At 43.1% G+C, this 26,948-nt stretch overlaps 2 protein-coding genes across 2 annotated transcripts in view; both read right to left on the reverse strand.

The window, feature by feature from the left end:
• Nucleotides 1–23: 23 nt before the first annotated feature.
• alien (COP9 signalosome complex subunit 2 alien) lies at nt 24–16,240 on the reverse strand. The gene is made up of 10 exons (XM_065435432.1): nt 15,920–16,240; nt 15,170–15,283; nt 14,994–15,074; nt 12,534–12,659; nt 10,973–11,140; nt 10,092–10,498; nt 6,901–6,998; nt 6,742–6,824; nt 6,602–6,660; nt 24–1,422 (listed from the first exon to the last, which is right to left on the reverse strand). The coding sequence occupies exons 1-10, from the start codon at nt 15,971–15,973 to the stop codon at nt 1,275–1,277; spliced, it is 1,338 nt and encodes a 445-aa protein (XP_065291504.1). The 5' UTR covers nt 15,974–16,240; the 3' UTR covers nt 24–1,274.
• Nucleotides 16,241–18,910: 2,670 nt separating this feature from the next.
• LOC135904637 (NBAS subunit of NRZ tethering complex-like) overlaps nt 18,911–26,948 on the reverse strand; it is a 106,941-nt gene continuing 98,903 nt past the window's right edge. Inside the window, exons 53-57 of the mRNA XM_065435540.1 lie at nt 24,708–24,794; nt 24,107–24,249; nt 21,621–21,750; nt 20,246–20,374; nt 18,911–19,293 (exon numbers count right to left, since the gene is read on the reverse strand). Coding sequence (XP_065291612.1) covers nt 18,991–19,293; nt 20,246–20,374; nt 21,621–21,750; nt 24,107–24,249; nt 24,708–24,794 — 792 coding nt within the window. The 3' untranslated portion in view covers nt 18,911–18,990. The remainder of the gene's footprint in view (nt 19,294–20,245; nt 20,375–21,620; nt 21,751–24,106; nt 24,250–24,707; nt 24,795–26,948) is intronic.

Here is a 26,948-nt window from a genome sequence, read left to right on the forward strand (position 1 = left end):
AAAAAACCACACAGGACCACACCTTGTCAAAACTCTCTGGCACAGCATTTATTTTACAAACCCAAGCAGTCTATCACTCACTCTTAAATAGCATGGAAGGAGGCGCACTGCCAACAGGCCAGGACCACCAAATGTTTCTGCTGTCCTGTTGGCAAACTGTTATGTACAAGAAAAGACCAACAACAGATTAGAAGAAAAATGCTATCCACAAAACAAGGACATGTGAGAAGGTGAACAGAACACTGGATGCTGATGCATTCAAGCAAAACAGCACAAGTTAAAAGCAGCACAATCAGCCTGACAATTGCTCCACATTTGTTTCATATTCAATGATTAAAAAGAAAAGCTAGTATTTTTGCTCCTGCAGGGGGAAGTGTGGAAAAAGAAAAAAAAAACATGAAAATCAGAGACAAGACAAAAGGGACTTGTCGTTGTGAGCTAGCATTTAGAACCTGGGTCAGTGACTGTTTCGACACATCAGGGCATACCCTGCCTGCTCTATAACATGATTTACACACACTCAAAAGCTGTGCGTAGCAGCAGTTGTGGGGCTCTGTGACTGCTTGCAAAGGTCAAGGCATCTCCATACGCACTGCAGTGCTGAAAGCTAAATATGAGAGAACTAAACCAGGCCTAGGTATTGCTTCTCCAGAAAGTGACTATCAGTCATTTGGAAGGTCATCACTGGAGCTTCTTTAAACTCTTGTCGCAGTCAAATCCCGCCATACAATCCTGTAGGATTTAATTGAGGGGAGTGGGCGACACATGGTCCTGCCTTGAGCCAACCACAGCAGGCTAAACGGCGGATTAAACATTGGCAAGATGTCCAGAAGAGAGCCCCAGGAATAATTTTCAAAAGTTACAGCAATGTGAAGAGCATCACATGTAGCTGCCATGATGACCATGGACTAGCAGCACACTTGGCATGGCACTCTTCTTTTGGTTCTCCAACAGCAAAGTATTCCACATAAAAAAGAAAAGCACCGCAATATATGCTTGAATCAAACTCTTGTGCCTGTAATTTGTGTGAGCCACAGCAACAGATGAACAATTTGCAAGGGTATGTTGGCTGTACACAAGTCTTGTTAGTTTCCAAGAAGGATCAAGGAGCCAGCCTGACCTAATGCCACTGCCACAGAGCCGGCGATGGTAGGATTTAGAAGTTGCACCTCAAGTGGACGCCGTGCAGAGAAGGCATTCATAGGTGGACAACGTGGTCACCGCACTCAAGGACTCGCACAGCTTGAGAGGCGGAGGTCTAGGCCAGCCATGTGCTACGCCATGATCTTGTTCACGATCGTCTGATGCAAAGTCCCAAGTTGAGCTGTCCACTTGTCCAGCGCGTTGTATCTGGCGGCACCTTGCCCCTTGCTGTCCAATTCGAGAACCTGATTCACCTGGTCGATGCGACCCTGGATCATGCTGCTCCAAAGCAAAGCAACAAGTAGAATGACAAGATGACATTATGAGAAAAATGTGGTAGGAAAGGGGTAAAATGCCAAATTCAAGTTTCAATATAACGAAGTTGTATTTGCAGCAAAAAACCTTCATAATATTGTGAATTTAGGTTTCAATTTTTCAGCAGTAAAAACTTCACAAATTCTCAGAGTATTCCTGATAGATAGTCTCATCAGTAAGCACTCATAAACAAATCGCAAGAAGGCTGGGCCATAACAGCGTAGTCATTAGTGGTAGCGTGTGCAGTGCAGATCGCGCTGAGTGCAATGCATCTACAAGGCTAATTGCCTCCGAGATTTGCATGCGTTACATCTCGCGGCACCGTAAATCCTGGGACACCATGGCTGACCGCGCTTAGTGCTCACAACTGTGATCAGATGGTGCCCACAAATTAAAAACAAAACTACGAGGACGAATCAGGAAGTCCTTGCCTCTATTTTTTTTTTCTTTAGCTAAGTTAAGGCTGTAAATGTGCAAAGTCAACACATCTGTTCCCAGCGGTGGACCTTTCTTGGATGGGCTCCACTTTATCTGCCGGCAGCTATGCGGCATGGCACTGTTCTCAGTTGTTGACGATGGTGGTTGTGCTTCACACATCCATGGTGTATGAGCACCGAAGTACGATTCTTTTTCTATGGAGCAAGAGACAAATGGCCATCGAAATCCACAGGGAAATGCAGCCCATGTATGGGGAAAGGTGTCTCGCTTTGAGAAGTGTGAGGTGTTGGTGTTGCGAGTTCAGGGAGGCTACGTGCTTCGTTGACTGACGACAACTGGAAGAGTCTGGGCCACCCACCATACAGTCTGGACTTCACCCCTAGTGATTTCCACGTTTTCAGTCAGCTGAAGAAGTTCCTGGCAGGACAGCGATTCACGTGCAAAGATCAAGCCAAGACAGCAGTCTGACCGTAGTTCCACAGCCAGCTGGACGAATTATACCACAGATGCGTGTAATTTAGCGTTACAATGGAACAAATGTTTGAACCGGTGCGAGCACTAAGTGGCAACATAGTATAAGGTATGTAGAATATATGTACCTTATTTGGACTAATAAATAACAAGGGCAAAGACTTTCTAATCCGTCCTCGTAAAAAGATACGAATGTCTGTCCCGAGTTTTGCCAGAAAGGCTGACCATTGATGGCAATAAGAAAGAGACAACTACACAAAGTAAGGTTCTTAGTTTTATCGGCGTCATATGCGCTCAGGCAAACATGAATAGATCTCACTCGATGACCATGAACTCGCTGTCAAAATGTGAATGAACGCTTGGCACCGTGTCAGGGAAACTAGAGATTACACGACTGCCAACACTAGATGCAGGGAGCACAATGCGCATCAAAGCACCAACCGTCTCGGCTCACCCTTCAAACTTGCCGCACATTACCTCTAAGATACAGTGCATGGCCTGCTTGTGAGGATGAGAAGCACGAGTTGAGGCACATTCACACCAAAGGAGGAGCGGCTAAAGCAGGCAAGTGGGCAAGAGGAAAGCAGGTGACTCCGATTTTGGTGTGAATGTGCCTTTAGGGGAAAGAGGGCCCACAGGCCAACGCCTCCTGGATAGTGTTGCATAGGCGTGTGTCCCTGACCCTTGCCTACCTCCCTCACCCTCCTCTCAACCTCTCCCCATTACCCTTGCGCAGAACAATAGTCAGCTCTTGTGATTTTTCGAGCGCTGTGAGATACCGTGTTTTCTGCGGCCTCCGCAAGTTGCTTATTAATGTCACAAATAGCACACCAGTCTAGCAGTGGTGTTTTCTGTCTAGCACGTCCCGGCGTGTGTGCTTTGAGAGCTTTTTAGAGCGCAGCTCTTAGGTGCCTGTTCCTGCGTTGAGAGTTGGCGTGCTTTGGCGTCATAACTCGTAACCTAGTGGATGAGCACAGCAAAAGATGAAAGCGAAGTGGAGGTCAGCGGAAGATCAAAGAAGAGGGTGCGAGGAGGAAAATGGAGGACGAGGCTACAGTGAAAGCATGAGGCGGAAAGTGGAGCAGGAGCGAAGGGGAGACGGCTTGAGCATGTGCTGAGTTGCTGGCAGCCATGGCATCCGCAATTCCAAGGATGGGGTGGGGGCAGGTTCTAGGAGATCGCGTTGCCTCTCGCAATCTCATCATTTGTGAGGCAGACACGCCACACGTTGCTCCATTTGCAATGTGCCGCGCATGAGACAGATTGTCCACGCCAGCTACGCTACTAACAGTGTTCTCTTCCTAATATAAACTGTATACCTACATAATCATAATAAAAAATACTGAAACGCAAAATGAAAACACATATAGAGCTGCACTCAAATTTCGCATTAGGGAGTATCGTAATAATTGGTTAACTTTTAGGTTCTAGGTGCCAGATCTTAGGTGCCCTTTCTTGCCGCGAGCATCAGCATTCAGGTGTAGCAAAGCGAAGGAGCACAGTGAAAGATGAGAGCAAACATGGCGTGCAGCAGAGGATGAAAAGAGCAGCGAGAGAGATGAGGCCCGAGGAGGAAAGCAGAGAGGAAGGTGCAGCGGAACCAAGAGACGGAAAGCAGAGGAGAGTACAGCAAAAGCGTGAGAAGCATAGTGCAGCGACAGTGGCTACGAGACGGCGCCAGAACAGCATGCGTCGCCTGGGAGGTTTGTCGGCGGCAGCTTCTGTGAGTTGCGCCCATGCATCACCCGTGCACTGGCTCTCGCGATGTCCAAATTAGTGAGGCAGTAGAGTCACATTTCGCTCCCTTTGCAAGATGCCACACGAGACCAATTGTCCACACCAACCAATATATCGCAAAATGAAAACACGTACAGAGCTGCACTCAAATTTTGCATTAGCGAGTATCATAATCGTCGCTGAATTTCTTGTGTCGATCAAACTTTTAATGCGAAAGGACACTTGGAGTATCTTTAACCTTGGCAAAAATAAATTTTTTTTCTAGATTTACTAGCCAAGCAGACTGAAAGTATGTGTTTCAAATGGCTGATAGATTTGTTAAATTGAAACCTTGTCACAAAATTACTTCATTAAATCACAAAGAAAAAAAAAAACTGTTTGCTGGAACTAAGATAGGAAAATGGAAATAGTTTGTTATATCACAGTCTCACTTGTTTCCTTGCACCAAAACTAATAGTATGTAATGTGCAAAGGTTTCGATGCACCTTTGCACGAATGTGTGTAACTGACATTAGGTTGCCATGCTCAACAGCATTCTAAAGACCTCACCACTACTAGTGAAACTTGCTCACAAGAAATAGATCCCTGTACTTGGCCATGAACTTTGGTTATCATGACCCTTTCAATCATCATTCCTTTTTCATTACTTTATTATGTATTTATAGCATATCCTTGTTTTTGCTTCTTTCCTCTAATAATGTACAATATGTACCTTGATGCTTATAAGTAAATAGTTACAATGACATGCACACATGCACACACATCTCCTGATACCATCTAAGCAGCAAGAAATAATTTCTTTAGTTGTGGTTAACTGCAACTAACAAGTGTTCAGATGCTCATAATACAGCTGGCCACAAAAGCTAATGCTCAAAATATTTGCTACACCAACGAAAACATGTGATGACAGTCACTACCTTCTTTAATGCCAAGCTACTGAGAAGCACAGATACTGTATTTACTCGAATCTAACGTGCATTCCCCCCCCCCCCCCCCCCGATAAAACGGGACCAAAAATTGCGTGTGCGTTCGAATCAAGTACAACCCTAAATCTGCGTTACCATATTGCCACTGGCAATTCAAGATGGCCGCCTCGCACGCGCTTCAAGTCTAGCTGTCGTAGCTTCTTCCATGAGCTGTAGTATGTGTGCTTAGATTAGTGCAACCGTCCCCCTTCCTGGTCTTTCCGTTTTCCGCATTTGCTCTATCAGCATGGAAGTGCCGACTGCAAAGACACGCCAAGTTCATCACGATGCTCCAATTAAAAGGAAAGTGATCGCATGTGTGGAGATGGACGGAAATTGGGCCGCATCACGGCCGTTCAGAGTTCCCAAAGCTTGCATGCGGGACCGGTGCAAGCAGGAGAAGCTTTCTACTCTGGTTGCAGCTACGTATGGCCCGGCCACGCGGCCCTCTCTTGCAAGTGATCTATGATGAAGACAGAGTCTGCGCATCTCTGCCATGGTGCTGGGTTCTCGTCGCTTAGTACGCGTTGAAGCTAGAGGTTGCACAAAGGTCAATTCTCTTGCTCCTGCTACCGCACATCCCCACTCCAACATTTTGGTAGGAGTTTCCGCGGTCATTGCGTGAGCCGTGGTCATGTTTGCATGTGTGTGCGTGACACCATGCTTGTTAATTTAGTCAGTAAGCGTATGTTTGAATGTTTATACGGCCAAAAAAACTACTATCCTTACTTTGCATATAGCTGTCTACGAATTTGCTATCGTAACTAATGCTTCGCCTTTCAGGCGAAACTGCGACTTCTCTAATTTATCGAAACTTTAGTGTATTGGGAGTAAATCTTTGTTTTTCCAAATGAAAGTTGTAATCCTGCATGAAAGAATGAGGTGCATGGTACTGAAAGGACTTTTCCTTTTTTAGGTCGTAGTAAACAGGTACATGTTACAATTGAGGGCGCGTTTGTTCCCCCTCCCTTATTTTTGATTGTGGAAAACGGGTGCACGTTACAATTGAGGGTGCGTTAGAATCTAGCAAACACAGTACCAACTACGTGGTTCTTTTTTTGTTAGGAAAACCTTGAAGGAATGTCTAAAGTAATCAAAGTCCCTAAAGTAAATGAATTTTCTCATAAAAGAATGTCACCGAATTGTAAAGTTGACAACGCCAAGATATTATTTACCTCACATTACTAACACTGCCTAAGCTGTTTCAGGCTGTTGCAATGCTGAGTTTAGCAAACATTTCACAGACTTTTGCACAAGCTGCAGTACTATTAAAAAGTCAGCATTTTTCTAACTGCTCATATACTCCAGTAGAACTATGCAGCGATGTAAGAAAGAACCGTTGTCATCCATAATTTTGTCACAACAAAGTGTCAAAGGTAGTGCTCCTGCATGATGGCCATGACACACAAGAACAATACAAATATGTTACATACAAAACCACCATTTGCCAGGTTACTGCATGAACAGGTTTCAGAACTACAGTACTACATCACATTGCCTAATAGAGAAAAATAAAGACACGAGATGCCCACCTGTCCAAAATACAAGACACTAGAAGATTTTCCACCTCACTTGAGTCTATGTTGAGTTCCTGGTAAAAAAAGATAAATATAAATAAACAAACTTATAAAAAGAGCCACCCAATGATTAGCAATGAATGTAAAAAACGTACCTTTGATATAAAAGGTATGTGAATCCTAGTATAAGGTGTGATGAGCTTTATTAAGACTTGTGTTCGAATGTTCCTAAGCAGGTCTGTGAAAAAAAAAAAAAACATTTGAAACAACAGAGTAAAGACAAGGAAAAGTTCTTTAATAATGCTTTCACTAACCTTCAATGTGCTCTCTGATGAAAGGGTCGTCCATTATGTTTCTCCTGTTGGTTTTCAATATTAACTCAAACTCACTGATGTCATTATTCTGGTAGGCACTGCAAGGACACAGTGGCATTAATTATGTTTGCAAAATCTTTAACAAAATACGAGGCGAGGGGAGGAGAACAAAAAGTAACAAGAATTCTTTTATTGAGACAGAAAGGAAGTTATTGGCAAAAAGTGCGACTAGATGTGCACACCACACTATTGTTTCCATTAGATGGCCAAGCTGTGCCCTTGTGTAAAATTTTCCCTGCTCCCTGGATTGCTTTTTTTATTTAGCCTCTGTCACTGTCTGCACCAGTTTTATGAAGACAGACGTTAAAGAACATTGCATGTGCTTCAAGTTCTGTTGAATCTTGGGAAGCTTTTTTTATGTCAGAAAGCTTGTGCACTTTAAACTTGCATCGCAAGGTGAGACAGTCAACAAGAATTCTTACGTGTCAAGTGCCCCAGCAGCTTATGATGCAATTTACACAACAACTCAACTTACGACAATTACGACAACACTCCCAGCTATACAACAGTGCACGCAGTACATCGACAAAAATGAGATGGCAGTGCTACCTAATTTATACAATCCTTCTTATGTTGCCCCTTGCTATCTCTAAAAAAATAAATGAGACCATAAAGAATGTTATGAAAATGTGGAGCATGCAGTGAAGTATGCGACGGAAGCATTGAAGGGCACGAGCTTGCAGAAGTCGCTGAACAGTATCGAACAATGGCTAAGGAGGTGGGGCAGGTCCATTGCATTCCAAGGATAGTTGTACAATAATGATTAACATTTTGGAATGTTTAAAGAAATATGTGATTTAGAAAAAAAACAGTTCTCATTAATTTTGGGCAAGCCCTCGTACAACTAGCCTAATGTGTCTCGTGCATGGGCAATTGACCACTTGCAGAAGTCGGAGCGCCACCTAGCGCGAAAAACAGGAAGCTTGTGCCTCGTCGCTTGGTTGGAAAACATCCCGGCTCCAGCCTTGCTTTGGTACGACGGCATCGAGTGGGGACATTGTGTTTGCAGAGCGTTTTTCACGTTTTGGGAAAGCGTCGACGTTCTTTGGTAGTTGCATATGACCTGCCTCAAATATGATTGACGAGGACTTCATTCCCTTGCCGTTTTTGCAAATGGGACAGAAAATTGACTTCTCAGAGTGCCGGGCAACGAGCGACAATGCGTGAGGTTATTTTCACGCCAACACTCTGTCCGTTTGTCAGGCACACCGCCGATGGGCTTTAAAAGAAGGTTAAGTTAAGAACATAAAACTTGACGTAAACACCTCGGACCCTGCACTTGGCCTCACACGAGTTACGTGCACGCCATCCATGAAGTCGGGTATCTATGTGGTTACAGCATGGTTCACAAAAGTCATTGGCGACATTGCCGGAGAGCACTGTGAATGTGCGACCGGATGAGCACATTAGGCCTGTCGCATTCCCGGAACTCTTAGTTGTTGCATGGAACATTAGATGTACATGCTCTAGCTTGCAAATTTGGTATTCATTCGCTGCTGTTTCGCCAAACTGCTGTGTTCCATGCTTGTAGCTGTACCAAACCGTATCCCAAATTTCGCATGCGCTGTATGTACGCGGTATGTTATTCAGTGTGTTTTTGCGAGCGCTAAGGCCTCAAAGCTTACGCCAACCTATTTTATTATACGTTATATTAGCTTAAATATGGGCAGCGCGTGCGTCCGCAGGCCAGTGCGCTCCCGCTCACTCGCGAATACTCATCAAGGCAGATAGCTGGGCGAATTGGTTCGAAGTCATAGTGGAAGAGAGCGCAACTTAACTGACATGTACGGAAGAAAAGAAGACGAGCGCTGACTCACAAATGACACGAAGTACATAGACTGGCTGCATCTGTTGGCGTCGTTTTTCACAAATCACTCAATCGTACTCGCATATACTCAGAGGCACTCAGTGACTAGCGCGAAGAAAAACTGCATCCTTTATATTTTACAGCCTTAGCGAGACCTGCCTGCACGTCGCTGGCCTTCTGCTCAGCGTTACAGAACTGGAAGGAGATGACAAGGGAATGGAAGTCGCCTGCACTGGCCACAGATCCTAGAATGTATTATTAGCTGCCACGGCGTGCCGTCTGGGTTCGACCGCTTCCCCGCTGTCGTCCACAAAGTTCTCCTCTTCACGTTAACCTTCGCGGGTGAAAATCTGAAGAAATTCTATTTCCATTTCCAAAATAATAGCTCATGCAGCCGAAAGCGACGCTGTTGGCCGGCATGTCACGCCCGAGCTGCGCAGTTTGCTTTCCAACCACGGAGAGCGCGCTCACGAAGCGCCGCCCCGCGGCCGGTTACGGCGCATGCGCAGTCGTACTTCTGCAAGTGGTCAATTCCAGGCAATATACACGAAACATGGCAGCACTGCGTACATTTTCTGACCAAGGGAACTCATAATAAAGTTATAGCAGGCTAACAACTATCAAAATCCATGTTGTATGTAGTTGTACACAATACCTGATAACAAATGCCCTATGTATTAATTTTTCTCCCAACAATCTAACTTACAATCACAGAATGGCACGGTCAGTTGTTAAAAAAAGAACTGACTTCCATGACTATAATGGTGCACTTCTATCAAAGAAATCATCAGAGTCCTGGGCAACCTTTCAGAACAGTTGTAGTGTAAGCTACAGCACCTTATTAGGCAATCATGTAAACCTTATGTACCAACTTGCCAAACTGCCACCCTTGTACAACATATAACAAGATAGGAGAAGTATATCACAAGAAGCCAACAAATATCGACACTAAGGGCTACATAGAGGAAATTACTTGTACTTGATAAGTGAATAAAAGAAATGATAAATTAATGGAAATCAAAGTGGATGAAAAACCAACTTGCTGCAGGTGGGTAACGATCTCACGTCTGTTTGGTGCGTGCAGACCACTTGGTATGTCTTGAAGAGTCAGCATTAGACAGCTGGCAAGCATGTTCATCATAAGCTAGACGGCACACAACATATTGCAGCGGCATGTTCGGGGTGCGATCATTGCGCGAATCCGACCATTATGCAAGTAAATACGGTAGATTTGGCGGCGCGTTAAACACAGGCGGTTTTCGGAATTATATTTTAAAGAGTCCAGAAAGACTGGGCACCCCAAACTGTTGCAACAGTGACATACCTGACAAGGTTGGTCATGGCAAGAATTTCAGGGTCATTCTTGTAGGGCTTTGCCTCCTGGGAGTCAAAAGGGTTGATGCCGCTCTTCATAAGCATGTTGGCCAGCACAAGGTACTTGAGGCAGGTGGTCCGTCGCGGGCTGCCCGACTCGTCATAGTTTTTGAATGCCTCAAAGAAGTCTGTGTGTGCACGCTCGTACTCGGCCTCGCGCAAGTGCATCTTACCACCACATTCACGAATCACACCCATAATCAATGGATGTGGGATAGCAGACTTGATGTGCAGTGACTGCTCATAAAGCTTTTTCAGCTTTTTGTTGTTCTTCTGCGCCGTGTACATTTGGATCTCCAATGCATATATCTCCAATAGCTGTGTCCCCTTTTTCAGGTCGTCACAACCGTCATCAGTCTGCCATCACATGAAAAAGAAGGATGACAGACACTCATTTAGTGCCAAGACAAAGCAATTCATCAGACCATCTCAATGTTTTAATTTACTAGTGGCTCACAACCCATGAGGCCGTAAAACTCTGACTACAGCTACATTCGTGGCCACGTGTAGCCGACAAGGGTCTAGGCACTGCTGTGAAATCTCTATAATTTAAATAAAAATAAACAGTTCAATAAATAAGTTATCAATTACTAATGCTTAACTTTAGCCGTTTGAACATTGAACCATTAATGCTCCTCTAGACTGAAAACTTCCTCACTAACAGAACTCAGTATGTCGCTGTTAACGATGCTAATTGTAGTGGGATTTCATGTCTGGATTCAAATGATGGACAGAATCAGTCCACGAATTGAGTGTGGTGTGGTTTAGCAGGTTTCCTGTGTATAAATTACAACTGTTCTTCTGCAATAAAAAGAAGCACAAACCTCTTACCTGGCATGACTGGTGCAACTGTTTTAGAATTTTTGCCAACTTGTTGAACTCGTTTCGGTCGAAGTAAAGCTTCCCTAGCTTTGTGTTTGTCTTGAACCACAGCCGGTCATTCTTTGCATCTTTCAGGGCTTCCAGGGTTGTTTCATAAAACTCTTGCAGCAGCTCCATCTAGGAACCATACTCAGTAATTAAATGCAACTGCATGCATAAAGCATAAAAACATAGCCCTGCATGGCATTATTTGTTGTACTTCAATTAATGGGAAACACAATAATACCTTTCATAAAATGAATTCTGCAGAAACTTGTGAGATACACCAAATTCACGAAAGACAAAAAGTTTGCAGTCACCAGACTTCAGTCAAAGCTACATGGGAAACCCATGGGGGTTCTTTAAAAGGCGATTTTTGCAGCTGAGCAAAAGGTAAAGCGCTAGCAACCATCATGTATCCCATGTTTTGCCAAGCCAGTAATATGTTAGTACCGTATCTCAATTGTCCAGAAGAGCACATGGACCTTCAAAGCACTCTTTAATGAAACTAAAAATTTTGGCCAATGAGTCATGTCATATGCAAGCAGATTGGATTGTCCAAGAGTGGGCCTATAGACAATAACAAGTCATGAATGTTTAAAAAGACGTGCCTCAAAAGAGCGAGCATCTGTTCTCGTATTTTAAGAAATGGATCCCTTTACATCTGCCACAAGTTTCACCCCATCTGTTCAGCAACAATGGGATATTATTTTCAGGCTCAAAACACACATGGAGAGTCCGAGTCGCCGGGTTTGAGAAAGGACATAGCTCGCAGCCTAAATAGGTAGATTGAAAAGGGATTAAGAGAAGATTTTCCCAACTTCCTCCCAAGAGAACATCTTTGCCAATATCTGCCCATGTGTGGGTGCCAGCCAGACGCTGAACGGTCACCTAACATCTGTGTCACAACTCATTTACAAAAAGCTCCACCACTACGCGAGGAGCTTCAGGACAAGAAAGCCTCTGAGCACAGAGGACACAAGGACGAGGGAATTCACCGGCGCACATTTACATGCTCCCTTTGAGAGACACTTGCCTCTGCATTTTTGATGTGTCGCTGACTATAGTACACAGCATGTGTAATACCCATTATGCTTGGCCAGTAGTGCATAACCACGTCACACCTTAATTTATGTTTGTTTATTGCTGATGCAGATTGGCACCTGCTCTATGCTTCCATGCTAAGAAACTGGCCAATGTCGTTTAAGACTTCACTGCAGCCGTTGGCATACTCGCACAAGACAAGAAACAATACCTCGCAAAGGTCTGAAAATTAGGAGAAAGCAAGAAGATTAAAGAACACTTCAGGCTTTTTGAGAGTTGATAGGGGATACAAATGATGTGATATTTCTATATATGCCACAAGTGTCCCTTATCCAGCTTCTGCAACACACGAAAAGAAACTGAGCTATACAATTGGGCATGTCATTGCAAAACCAATGTGACATGTGCTAATGCAGGCAAAAGAGCTTCTTCCTACAGACAATAACAAGTAAGTGCTGAAAATCCAATGCTCCACGCATCCACTGACCTGTTTGGATGTGGATATATAGTCCAGGATTGAGTTAATTGATTTCTCCGAATAATTCCTCGTCACCGCACTTTTGATGTAGGTGAGTAGTTGCTTATACCTCGTCATCATCTCCTCGTACTTGCTCTGTGCATCAATGAAAAACAAAACTTATGGTGAGCCCACATGCAATTCTTGCTGCAACATACCTGTACATTCTGCCAACCTAAATGTGAGAACACATCATTGTGAGATGAGGATAATATTATGTACTTCAAAATTTTGCACTTCATGCGAGTTTATTGGAAGCAATGTTAAAGGGCACAAAAAAGTTACAAAAGTGTGTGTAAAAGGTTACTTGTTGATGTTACGATGGAAAACACACTAAAAAGAAAGTTTAAACATCCCTTCATTTACACTGAAGCCTAGTAAGGGGCAGTTATGTCAAGCAATAATGCAAATAGTCTTATAGAAACGGCTCGCACTGACATCATCCTAGGTGCCGTGTTGGTGAACCAGCATGCGTCCATTGGCGTCTCATGCGGCTACAATAGTCTTGAAGACAGACGGTAGGGTGGGGATCTCTTCTGAGCTTTCTTTTCTCCATGGAAGCAGGTCACCCAAGACAGTGTATATGATACACTGACACTATTCTAGGTGTCATATTGAAGAACCATCGCGATGAGAAGCTGTGTCTGTGATGTCATGTGCAAGCTATCTACAGCAAAACACATTTTTTTTGTCTAGCCAAACTTTGAATAAGCCACTACTGCAGATTTACCTCTCATTTTGGTATTTCATTTCTATGCAGTTCCTTAAATAACCAATTGTTTGCTGAGCTTTAGGGTGCCGATTGTAGTTCTTCACACCTCTCAGTACTCTGTGCTAAAGAACAGCGTAACATCGCTGACTGCTGCGAGCGTTGCCCATAAAATAAGGTTCCTGCGTAACGCTGTTGTGTAGGATCTGGCAACACTGGCGTGTAGCTTGGTTCCTTCTCTCCCAGAGCTCACCCCGGCAAGCTGTCTGCGAAGCTCAGCCTTGGCTTGGCAGCCGTTAGAGATGGAGCTCCCACTCGTTCCTCCCGCCAGGAGCTAATTACGCTCTGCGCTTTGTTTTTTGTGTGCAAAAAATACTGCGCCGGTGGACGTTCATTCCAAATTCATTCCCAACTGTCTACAGAGAAATGTGGATGCGCATACAACACGTGCGCAAATGGTGCAGAGAATTCAAAGACGGACCGTCCATGATGAACAGTGTTACGAGCGGCTGTTGGTTTCCGACGAAATGATTGTGAAAGTGGAAGAAACAATGCAGAAAGATTGAAAGGTGACGGTGCAGGAGCTCTGTGAGATGATCCCTGATGTCAGCAAGAGCTGCATTGACAAAATTTTGACAGACCATTTAGTGCATGCCAATGTTTGTGTAAGGTGGGTCCTGAGAATGCTTACGGAAGACCACAAACAGCGTGTTGAAGTGGCCCGCGAATTTCTTCAGGCCTACGAAACTGATGGCGAGGAATTCTTGGACTCTATTAATAGTCACTGGGGACGAGACCTGGGTCCACTACACAACAGATATGAAACAACAATCCATTCAGTGGAAACATCCAGAGTCAATGAAGCCACGGAAGTTCAAACAAACACTGCCGGCCAAAAAAGTGATGGCAAGCGTCTTTTGGGACAGGAAGGGGTTATTGTGCGAATTCATGCCTGTCAATCAATCAATCAATCAATGCGGATCAAACAATCAATGCGGACTGCTACTGTGACACGTTGCAGAACCTTCACCGTGCAATTCAAAACAAGAGGTCAGGCATGCTCACAAAGGGAGTGTGTTTTCATCAGGACGATGCTTGTCCACACATCGCCCGTGTAACAAACGATCTCATCAGCAAATTTGGATGGGATACTGTCACACACCCACCCTACAGCCCAGACATAGCCCCAAGTGACTACCATCTCTTCCTTGAATTGATGAAACACCTGGGTGAGACGCATTTCAGAGTCGGAGAGGAGGTGAAAGAAGAGGTTTTAAGCTACTTTCACAGTGCAGCGGTGGAGTTCGATTCAGGCATATAGAATATGGTACATCGCATGCAAAAATGCACTGATCTCAACGGCGATTATGTTGAAAAATAGGGGAAAGTCCAAGCTTTCCATGAATTTATTATTCAATGCCAATAAACGTTTTTCATTGTGAAAAATCATTGGGAACCTTATTTTATACGGACAACCCTCATTAAAGAATAACTGAAATGACACAGAGCCTGTTTGCAAATCTAATTCCAACACAAGTCATAACTGACCACTCCAACAATCACTAGAAAATTTCATCCAGTGAGGTTGTTTGGCACAAGCAGCCAAGGGGGCGTGCTCCCTGGAAGAAGTGGTCCCTAGCATCATTAACAAGCTGACACTTTCACCACCTATATTTACATTTTACAACAACGCAAAGGATCCCAAAGGGACAGTGACTTACCAGTTTGAAGTTGATTTTGATCATCTGTTTAAGTGCCTTGAATCCCCATTCTCCCTTGTCGTTGTGCTCCAAGTCCAAAACCTAGGAATGACCAAAAGCGCGAAATAGGGTTAAAACACGCCTCTGTTCCAGTACAATTACAGTAAAATGAGCAGGAGCTAATATTTGGCTCTTACCTTTTGGAAGCTGACAAGGGCTGCCATAGGGTCATCCTCCTTGAGTGCTTTCGAGTTGTAATATTGGTTTTCCAAGTCGACGTCTGGTTCCGAGTTACTGTCCTCCGAATATTCCTAGGCATCGAAAGCAAATCAGTACAGTGAGGCTATCACGACGCGCCAAGTTGTCTGCTTTCAGAGAACAAAATTAATTGCAGCACAAGCGATGAGCGTCAATACTGCCAGAGGTGCTTGCGCTCGTGGTCTAGTGCTCCGACAGCTGTTCTGACCTAAAAAGTACTGACACAACACACCAATCATTGATAACCAGCGTGCGCGGAAAACTGCAGAATGCTACTATGTGTTTATGCTACAGAAATAAACCGATGTCGAGCGAAAAGGTAACGCCCGACAGTTATCATCCAACATCGATTCATTCGTTAACACAACGGTGGGTTGATGTGTGTCGGTGCAGTATTCGAGATTGACGACGAATATTTCCTTTCACTTCACAGACAATCCCAAACAAATATCACGAACTTCAATGTTGGTTACTTTGCAGAGAGGCCAGGAAGCGCGAGAGTTCACACGCACTGTCAACACAAAACGGCCCGTGCAGAACGCCGGCACGGCGCTAGGCCTAAAATATGTGTTTACCAGTCCGTGATTTTGGAAGCAAGACACGGAACGTGATAAAGTATGTGACTTTCACATCGTGAGTGTTTCTGGTGAGACGCCGAGCCTCTAGACTTTAATGACACAGCTACATACCAAGTCATAGTCCTCTTCATCGTCGCACATAAAGTCATCCTCACCGTCCGACATGTTGACTGCGCCCAGGGTTGCCAGATAGCGTTGACTAAAACCTCCAAACGAATGTCTAATGTAGTTCAAAAGAGCCAGTGGATATCACACCGTGCTCGTGCCCCCCTCCCTTCGAAATTTCTGTGTTAGAAAAAACAAATATTCTGGCCACGCAACTGCCTTGCGGGTAACAGAAACGACTCTCTAAAGCCATGCATTTGCCGACTGCATGCGCAGAAAGCATGCATAACGCCGAAAACGAGTCATATGGCGCCTTTTGAACACCGTCCGGCTTTTTCCCGTCCCATAGTGCACTTTAAAACGGTTGCACCATTTGGGGTGCATATATATCTGCTTTGTTTGCGTTTTCTTTCTTGAAAAGTCGGCGCTCGCTACTTTCCTGTCGAGAATGCTGTGTCACGCTGATAATGTGCAAGCCGTTCGTGACATATATTTTCCCATGGTTCGCGACTTGCAGTCCCGGGCCTATGCCCGGGCTTGCAGCATTAAAGAAAGGAAATGCAGTCAAAACAGATGACGATTATCGAGGTGGGACAAGATAAGCCCCATAAGGTGTACATGTGTTTTTTTAAGAGTGGACCAAGAAGCTTACAATAATTTTTCAGTACCTGGCGTAGTTTTGATAGGTGCGCACTTCGCGAGAAAGTTCCTCTTACGTCTTAGAGCTCGTAAAACAAAGCAACAGCCATATTAAACTTGGTATGTTTTTAATAGCAAATTCGTCAAATCGCACGGGCGCTCCAGGGCTTTCTAATGCGCTGTTTTATCCAATCATCGCCGCACCGGTGCGCGCTGGTACGGTTTGCCGAATTTGTTTACAAAAATGATGCAGTGTTTCACAATAACTCATCTACCTACGATAAATCAGAGACGAAAGTAAAAATGGATGCCAGCGTAAGAAAAGAAAAAGAAGAAACAACATATGACCCAAGTTCTCATATGAAAATTAAAACGATTACTTTTTACTGGTGAGCCATCTATTTTTACCTTTGAGTTTGACTCCAAAAAGTCAAAGTCAGCACTGTTTCTAGAATGAAATAATCACCGTGTTTCAATAATACTGCTCTGCTCCTAAGCTTGAATTTTGAAACCAAGCACTTTCAGCCGCCACTCAAGGACAAAGGAATGAAGGAGCATTTGTCATGTAATCCTTCATCATAAAAATTACCAATCAGTGTTCCTGAATTTTAACATCAGTTTCAATCAAGAGCTTATGTTTTGTGATGCTTCGATGTATGCGCAATAAAACAATGGCAATTTTGATCCCGATGATTTCCAGTACTTGGAGTAGTAGAGCTAGAGGTTAGAGTTGAGGCCTTGTGAATGCGAGGGTTCATTACCCAGCATTTTCGACTGAACTTATTTTTTTCAGATTTTTTTTTTTTGCAATCGCATGGAGCACATAACACCATTTAGCCTGTTCAGGTGGATCACCTGCAGAAGTGGAGATTACTTACACGATAGATTGCCATGTCCAGGTAGCTAATTAAGGAGATTCACTAATTTGAACTCAAGTATTCACTTCAAAAATGCATTGGCATTTCAGTTAAGGTAATCTCAACTGTTAGAGGGATACCTTTTAGAACCTTTAACTGGAACACCAATGTATTTTAGAGAACATTTTAAAGTATGGTATGTCAAAAATGGTTCTAGTCTTATAATTTCTTCTCAGTAAACAATACTTCACTATTGCACTACTGCATGGTCTGTCACGTCTGGAGTACCACAGGGCTTGGTCCTGGGACCATTGCTATTTCTTATTTTTATTATTGATTTGTCTAATGAGGTCTCCTCAACCATGAGATTATATGCTGATGACTGTGTTATTTACTGCAAAATAACCAACCCCAATGATAATGTCTTCCTTTAAACCAATGGTAAGAATGTCTCGCATTGGTGTTCTAAAAGGTTGATGATGCTCAATATTCGTAAGTGCAAATTTATGAGAATATCGTGCTCTGGTGGCCTCTCTCGTCTTTACCCGTATGTGTTTAACAATGTACCTCTAGAATCAGTTAACTCATACAAATACCTTGGTATCCCTATTACAAATAGGTTTTCGTGGAAAATGCACATTGACTACGTAATTAATAATGCTAATCATAGCCATGGTTTCATTCACCGTAATTTCTCCTCTGCTTCGAGCTCTTTCAAACTAGCTCTACAAAACTCGTCAGGTCAAAACTCGAATACGCCGCATGTATTTGGGATCCCTGTTCACCCTATCTTCTTCCCTTGAATCAATTCAAAACCGATCTGCCTGTTTTAATGTGCACAACTACAATCGTAACGCAAGCGTATCGGCAATCAAGCATTCTTTCAAACTACCTGACTTAGCAATTAGACGGAAAGGTGCTCGGCTGTGCCTCTTTCATAAAATCTTTTATCATATTACAGAGCTAAAATGTGAACTTGTCCCTGCCTCTTCATACATTCCCGCCTGTATTGATCACAATCTGAATATGTGCCTAGCTGCCTTACACACCAGTGCGCAAATTCCTTCATACCGAAGACTGCCTCTGAGTGGAACCACCTCCCCACCTCCATCGCCAGCAATCCCAGCGAGCCTTCATTCAAGACCACCATTTCTATGTTGTTACTAGAGTGCTAACCACTACTCTCTGTAAAGCCCTAATGGCCCTGAGAGTATTTAAATAAATAAATAAATAAATAAATAAATAAATAAATAGCTAGGCTTTCATTTTGCCACTGCTGCATGTAGCCTAATGTGCATAATCAGAAAGTTAATCGGTGGACCATCTGATTAGCTACCAGTCATTGAGATTTCACATGCAAGCAATTTCTGCCTCTTCCAGGAATTCATCTGAAAGGTGAAATATCGTTATCTGTGAAAGACAACTGAAAAAGAAAAGAGCTAAAAAAATTAAAAATAGTTATAAGCAGTGATATATAAGAATGAGGAGCACTCCACAAGAGTTAAATAAAAATAACTGCTGGTTGCAGCATCAATGTATATTTAAGAATAGTCCATAGCTTCTAGCAAAATGTACAATTCACTAAGGTTCACTGGTCGTCCCTCGAAGAAACCGCCTCGCAGCATTCACAGCTGCATTGAAGGTGCAGACAGCGGGGTGTGTGCGTGACGACTGTAGTAATAGCGTGCCAGCTTCTGCCAGCATATTAGCATTGGTAAGGCTCCTTGTGGCTTCTTCGATGCTGAAGTGCTTCTCCGCGGAGCCTTGACTGGCAATCAGGTGGTCTACGACTGGCTGGTATAGCGCTGTTGACACCACATCAGGAAGCAGTCTCAGTTGCAAAATCCTGTTCAACACAGTGTCGTCGTAGTCGTGTTCTGAAACCTGTAGAGCAAGAAAAAAGAAAAGACTCTCAGAAACTACAAGGAAAAATAAACACTTAGTTAATGTACAAAGTGAATGCAAAAGGCAATTAGAATTTTATGCTCTTCCTGCAATTCAGTGTTATCAGTGTGACAAATTGTCAAGAATTGAAAAGAAATGTGCACATGATGAGAGACAAATTGATCTGCAGTCCTAAAGTTGAATGTAACAAAGCAAATCAGGCTGTCCCACAAAGACTTAGAAAATGACAACCAATAAGGCTTCAGGCTTAAAAAAAAAAAAGCATGATTCTAATGTCCTTTCTATAGTGCTCAAATCTCACACAGAGATCATGTTTTGTAATTTACATTAAAGAACAGTGTAATTTGGCATTGGTACTTTCCTTGCTGATTCAACATGAATGTCATCTACGACTCAAAGGCAAGTTCAGCATGTGAGTGGAAAACCCTTGACAAAATCAGTTCACAAAGTTTCCAGAGCTGCTCTTGTTTTATTTGCTTCATTTTCTTCATAGTAAACAATAAAATAAAATTGCAGAGGGTAACGTCCCAAAGCAACTCACTGACTATGAGAGAGGCTGTAGTGTGGAGCTCAAGATTAATTCTGATCAACTTGGGTTCCTTGACACGCACTTAAATCTAATTACACAGGTGTTTCTGCATTCAGCACCATCAGAACGTGGTTACGGCAGCTCAGAATTTAATGCACAAGCCTGCATTCAACGCAACAATTAGTGGTAGAGAAGCTCTGGAAACAAGTGTCAAGGCCAGTTTACTTGAATGACTTGCTTCCTCCAGATGCAAATGGTTTTACAATGGACTGCTATGGGTTCTTTCCTCCCTAACTATGTTTTAGGAAATTACAAAGGTAACTGACATTAGCCGCAAGCTTATGTTGCTCACTGATTAAGCAGGTGAGAGTTGATGAGAATAAAAATGCATATTTTTCTCACCTTATCAACATGCCGGAGGAAAGCAATTGCATCCTTATGGAGCTGTGAATAATCAGTTTGAAGAAATGCTCTAACTATGTGAATCACGCTGTTCTTCTTCTCGAACTCGCAGAAAATATACCGGCAACACTGCAATGAATTTAAAAAGAAAGAAACAGACATTTAGAAACTATTTTCAGAAACTAGAGCAAGTGAAGATGCACACTACTTACACAAAGAAAGTAGAACCGTGTTAATACGTTCCCATTATGTATGTTTTCCTGGCACCAACGTTCGCAATGGAGAACACAAAAAATGACCCACTAGAGTTATGCTCATTCTTACCGGTTCATACATTCCCAGAAAACACGATTTTTAGGCACCAAAGTTTAGTACGCTGTCAGATTACGATAATCTGATACATTTTCTGGGCGCTCGATCCCATGTAAACAAGAACATGCATGAGGGGCACACAATTGAGAGTAGTATATTGCTGCCCGCCATGGCAGCTTCACCGCAATACTCGCTCGCCCCTCTCACGTCAAAACATCGGTGCACACTCATATTGGTACAAGCAAATCTTCTCCGGGGTCATCGCACGTGGCATTCACAGCTATCACTGCCAATCCTATTGCGATAAGCATCTTCGCTTTACCTGTTTCACAGCGTGTGGTGCCGTCGGAACTGCAGCGCATGCTTTTAACAGGCGATAACCGAAATGCGCTGCTGGTCTCTGCTGCAGACTGCGATTGCATACGTTTTCCGGCCACTAGATCCCACGTGAACAAGAAAAGGTGCGAGCCGCACGAGATCGAGAACAGCATATAGCTGCCCATCTCACGTGAAACCAATGGTACCAGCAAATCTCCACCCGAGTCACTGCAAGCTGCATTCACAGCTATCGCCAAAAAACCTACTGTGATAATCATCTTCACCTATCTGTTTTACAGCGCGTGGTGTGTAGTGCCATGGGTAGCATACTGTACGCTGTTAGTAGGCAACAATCGAAATGTGTCGCCGTTTCCTGCTGCAGGTGGCGTGACGTGGACATCACGGTTCGCTTTGGCGGTATCCATCGTCGCCCACCAGCTCGATTTCGTTTCGGTTTCCCGTCACGCTCTTAAAACACCAGGCAATAGGAAAACAACAAAACACATCTCGGGCCACCGAAGCACCACCAGCTCCACGCGCGTCGGCATCTCGTGCCGCAACAATCTGCGCGACACTTTGCATTAGGTAGATGTCAACAACAGTCGAGTCTGTCAAAATTTTTTAGTTACTTCGGATCATATGTTTTCCCAGTCAGTACGTTCTTTCTCGCGGTCTTTCCAAAACATGTGAACGAGGTTCTACAGTATTTCAGAACATTACAATAAACAATGCGGCACACACTCACTTCTAAATTGAGGTTACAATTCTTGATGGCAGCTAAGAACAGGCTTTCGGCTGCATCCAGGCCCGATGTCTTGTCACAAACCAAAAGCATATTGTATATCAGCCGAGTCCAGGGATTCTTTTTGGGGTCTCTGAAAACGATGTCAAAGGAAATCAAGAGAAAGAAAAAGAAACAACAAAAGACACTGGCAACAAAAAGTGGAACTGGAAAAGCTCTAATGGTGAAACAAGGAATGAAATCAATTTCATACTTTCTGCCTATCCCAGCATAGTGCAGGATGAAGAAGTGTCAGGTAGGGTAAAGTGCAGTGATCATAGGTTAGTGAGGTCTAGGGTTCCCCTGAATTTTAAGAGAGAGAGTAAAATTGGTCAAGAAGAAACAGGCCAACCTAGACGCACTAAGGATAAAAGTGGACTAATTCATGCTGGTACTTGCAAACGAATATGCAGCCTTAGAACAGCAAGATGTAGTTGACGTAGAGGTAATGAATGAAACCGTAACTAGGCTGGCTTCAGAAGCAGCAAATGAAGCGGGAGGCAACACACCAAGGCAACCAGTAGATAAGCTCTCCCAAGCAACGAAGGACCTAATAAAGAAACGACAAAGAATGAAACAGTCCAACTCAAGAGATCAGATAGAATTCGCGGTGTCGTTAAAACTGATCAACAAGGAGAAAATAAAGGATATTCGAAATTATAATGTAAGAAAGGCTGAGGACGCAGCAATAAATAGACGTAGCATGAAATCAGTGAGAAGAAACTTGGCATAGGACAAGCCACGATGTACGCATAATATAGTCGGTGGGTAGTACTATATACTCTGCTGTGAACATCCCAGCAAAGTTTTACTTTCGTACGCAGTGTACGAAGTCATCTTTCTCTCAAACGCTCTCTTTTCCACAGAAGGCCCTGCGCTCACTCTCTTCTAGATGCACTATTTCGTCGTTGGATGCACTATCTCGTCATTCCCTTAGACAGCTGCTATTGGACGATAGCTGACATCAAGCCGCAATCGGCTACATAGCGTAGATACCGTGGCTGCCGTGGGTTGCCGCAACATGTCCACTGGCTAAGCGCACTGCGGCTCGGTGAGGACAACCGTATTTGGCTTATGTTTAGCGCATCATAGGCACCAAAGGCAGAAGTCGTGCTGTCTACATTAACATCCAAAACAAAATTTGAACAACGTGCCACGGTGACACTTAGAAGGCAGAGCGTTGTGGGCACGCCCCGCTGCGCCATAGCCTTTGCAGTGCAAGGCATTGAAGAAGAAAACGGAGCACAGCGGAGGCCGTGTTTGATTGCCAATAACTCCACTTCTGCTGAACGCATTGAAGTACTTTTTGTGAGAAAGTATTTCTGAAATAGCCTGTTTTCACTTTAAATGCCTTTCTCCATTTTGATAAAAAGTGGTTCAGGGCCCCTTTAAATTATATCAATTTATTATTTATCATTTACAGCTGGCCTACACATTAGGTCTTAGGCAGGAGTGGGAATAAAAGTGAATACATTGTATGAGACAAAGAACCTTACAGCAAGCAAAGCAGTAAAGGCTGAAACAATGAAGCGTAACAGACATGCGAACATATCAAAAACAAAAGTGCCACGGGAATACCTGTTGTGCACATACATCCAAATACATTTAAACCTCAATTTAAAGAAGTTCACGGCACCCAAAAATAATTATTAAACTGAGAACATTGTTAAACCGAAAAATTAATGCACAAAGAACACAATGTTTATTAAAGTAGGAAAACGGATGTAATCTTTGCCTTGTATCGCTTTGCCACACTAAGGCTGCACTAGGAAGACAACAAACATTTCAACTCAGCTGCGACGGAGCAAGTGGTGCCATCTGGACACTGATAGCTTGCAATGCTGGGGCACTGCAACAGGCAGTTTCATAAAAGTAATATGGCTGACCTCAAACCATCATGGCGATGTGCTTACTGTACCAATGTGTGACTAAATTTAGAAGCACTTTGAACACAGCAAATTTCCTGTGACGTCATTCTTTGCCACACATTTCTTTCCAAAACTCCATTCCATTGCTTTGAGGTTTTCAATGCGTTAGGATCTATGAATGTGTGTCAAGGAATCGAAAATACTTTGTTCAATAGAAAGTTTTGTAAAATTAGGCTTTGGTAAATTGAGGCTTAGCTGTATGTAAAAGTAGCGCTGCAAAGTACAGCACAGCATGTGTACACTGTACAGTGCCCTGAAAGCTCCTTGAGATGCAATGTGAAATGTTTGATGCCTCATAACCATTACCATGCGCAATGTATGAAACCTCTTGTGGAAAGGAAACTATTGTTGGATATTGTGAATATAAAAGCAGGCAGAGCATTCCAGTTAGTGACTGAGAAGGGAAAGAAAGATTTTAAATGCATTCAGTTTAGATATAAATGTTAAGCTTAATTCACAACTACATTCTAATGAATTGGGCAACACAATAGAAAAAAAAAGACAAAAAATGAGTTTCCATACAATTCTGATGTGGAATCCAGGGGGTCACCGCACTGCAGGAGCTTTCCGAGGACAACAAAGCCCGATAGTGTGGTGCAGCGATCAAGGAGTTCATCGAACATGGCCTGCCTCGTGTCACAATCCAGTTCAGTGCATTCGTCAAGCTTCAAGAAAAAATGGAAGCACAAAGTTTATTGTTCTCGGGAGACTACAACAGACTGAACATTGTCTCTCAACCACATGCATGGCCAGCACATATTCTGATGTTCGGAAGCATTTGGAACGTGGAAATGATCAGGAAGTCTGCCAGGTGTTGCGCAATGAACACAAACTCGTGAAGTGATACATGAGCATGAGCATCTCCCATTTGACCGAATACAACATTCATTCATTCATTCATTCATTCATTCATTCATTCATTCATTTAAGGACATGCTCAGTTATCATTGTTCTATGCTGGCTCCACTTTTTTATATTAGAGAGTCATTCTTTGCAAAATAAAACATTCAATCAATCAATCAATCAATCAATCAATCAATCAATCAATCAATCAATCAATCAAATAGTTTTAATTGGGTTGAAATTTGACAAATGCTACCTGTACGAGCTTTGCAGCACTCACCTCATAGTCCGGCCATTCAGACCAAATTAGTGTCTGTACTTGCAAGAGCAGCAGGAGATTCTCATCATCGGTGCTTAGTGAAACATTCTGAAATTTACACAGCATGCAGTACCAATTATTTTGATAACCTAGTGCAATGTGAGGTTAGCAAAATCAACAATTAAATAATTTCAAGATTGATTAAGCACATAAAAATTTAGCACACATGCTTACACTTTTGGAGAGCTAGAATAACAGAGGGAGAGAAGAAAACACGTTGGTATCACAAAACTATGCATAAGCATACATGAATAAAGAGAAAACAGAAAAAGAAGTTCATTGATTCACATACAGTAGATGTATACACATAGCCAAGTAACCCCCTACAGCAGAAGACTAAAAGCAGACACTACAGGTGCACAAGATATTTCAGGACATGGTTTCAAAGTGCCACAGACTTTCAAGGGACTTCAACTGGCCAGAATGTGTTGCGAGACGTTGACGGAAATGAATTGACCATGATTTATTCTGATAGAACCCGGCACGCTCTTCGTGATTTACGTTGGAATTATAATTTTAAATTGGCAAAGAAAATCTCAAAAACGAGTAAGTGGCGAGGCCTGGTGGTGAAATATTGCTACTTCGGATGTAGTCTATTAGATACTTTACGTAAGTCAACCTTTATTAAGTACAGAGTAATTATTGCTTAAAACTGCAGTTGGTATATTATTAGACACTCGCGCATTATTCTATGCTTCGAAAATCAAAATCGCACACGTGGCTACGGCAGCACGCTGAAATCCGTATGACATTTAAAAGCGTTGTACCATTTTCAATCTGACTGATTTCATTTTGACTGGTTAAACACCAAAGCAGTTGGACAGGAAACCACAAAAACACATAGCTACTATTGCAGAAATACTTTGACAATTTGGAAAACACGAATCAGAGGAAAGTCAACTTGATAAACAAAATCATACTTTGTCACAGCTAAGGCCACAGTTGTTGTCTGCCTCACTAATGCCAGCGTATAATTGCTACTGCGCTCACCTATCACAAGTTTAAGCATACTTCCAGTGAACGACTACATCCTCATTGCAGATCGAAAAATTCTGATAAAAAATGTTCCCCGGTGTATTCCGCATTAGCACTTCATGATTAGACACTCTTTCCATTGCAATAAAAAAGATGGGCACCATGAAAATTGGTGGTCAGTCCCTTTGACATTCTCAATCTGCCTGTCGAGGAGCTTATCTTCACCTTTGTCAACCCCTCTGTCACCTATTTAGCCCATTTATTCCAGGGTAGCAGCAGCTTCTGGTCTGACATGGAAGATGAAGCCACATGCAGTCCTAGCTGTCTTGCATGCCCACCCCAGCGACTTAAAGAGGATCGCAGCTTTTCACACATCAGCCAAAATCATCTGTTTTCACAGTGAAACAAGAGCACAGAGCCAATGGTCATTTGTGACGAACTGCAATAAGTGCTGCCAGTGGCCGGATGCATTCAGCAGGTTGAGTTTCTTCAGCTAGTAGCCATCTACCATGAGCGAGAACCCTAAGAATCCAATGATGGCCATTGCCATGCAGCTTTAGGTGGACCGTCAGGCTTTCGGTGTATGAAAGCATTAGGTGCTACTTTTACGTAATGGATTTCCTTCCCACCGGTCTGCATTACCCACAAGTGGATGTGATTTTTTGCAGACATTACACCCTCAATGTGGCGCCGAAGTTTCCAATATTTAAACCTGCTACGCTGGTATGCATGGGGGTTTACTGAGAGGGAGACTAACAAACAGCTATGCAATTACAAAAATTCTATCTGCTAATGTCCTACCGCGGACTGCTATTGTAGAAGCCCTAGCTAACATGCATCTAAGCATACAGTTATTATAGATGTACAATTAGTCAGTTATTAAGCCTGAAGAGGGTTTTATTTAACATTCTTAGGAAACAGTGACAAAAACAAAACAATGAAAATATTTTGGAAGAAATATACCGAACGTTATCTTTCTGAAGTCATCATGTCATCAGAAACATTGCACACTCTGTATTCCTTCTACGTAACACGGTTATTAAAGTTTTCCAGTGTTTCATATCACAAAATAACCACAGAAGTTATAGCAGCTACCAAAGAAAGCAAAAAGCATAATTAAAGGAATGTATATCAATATGGAAACACAACAGAACACTTAACCAGCTTCTTGCAGCAACATGATTTAACTTGGACATTACAACCCAAAACATGCATGAAATGTAATGT

Source organism: Dermacentor albipictus, chromosome 1 (assembly GCF_038994185.2).
Source record: "Dermacentor albipictus isolate Rhodes 1998 colony chromosome 1, USDA_Dalb.pri_finalv2, whole genome shotgun sequence".
NCBI lineage: Eukaryota > Metazoa > Arthropoda > Arachnida > Ixodida > Ixodidae > Dermacentor > Dermacentor albipictus.

What these genes read in the sequence shown, in the direction of transcription:
- alien (XM_065435432.1), bottom strand. Translation starts at nt 15,973, where the DNA reads ATGTCGGACGGTGAGGATGACTTTATGTGCGACGATGAAGAGGACTAT. An exon ending in CCCTTGTCAGCTTCCAAAAG is followed by an intron (nt 15,075 to 15,169) that starts GTAAGAGCCAAA and finishes GGTCATTCCTAG; the next exon opens with GTTTTGGACTTGGAGCACAA. An exon ending in TCAAAATCAACTTCAAACTG is followed by an intron (nt 12,660 to 14,993) that starts GTAAGTCACTGT and finishes ATTGATGCACAG; the next exon opens with AGCAAGTACGAGGAGATGAT.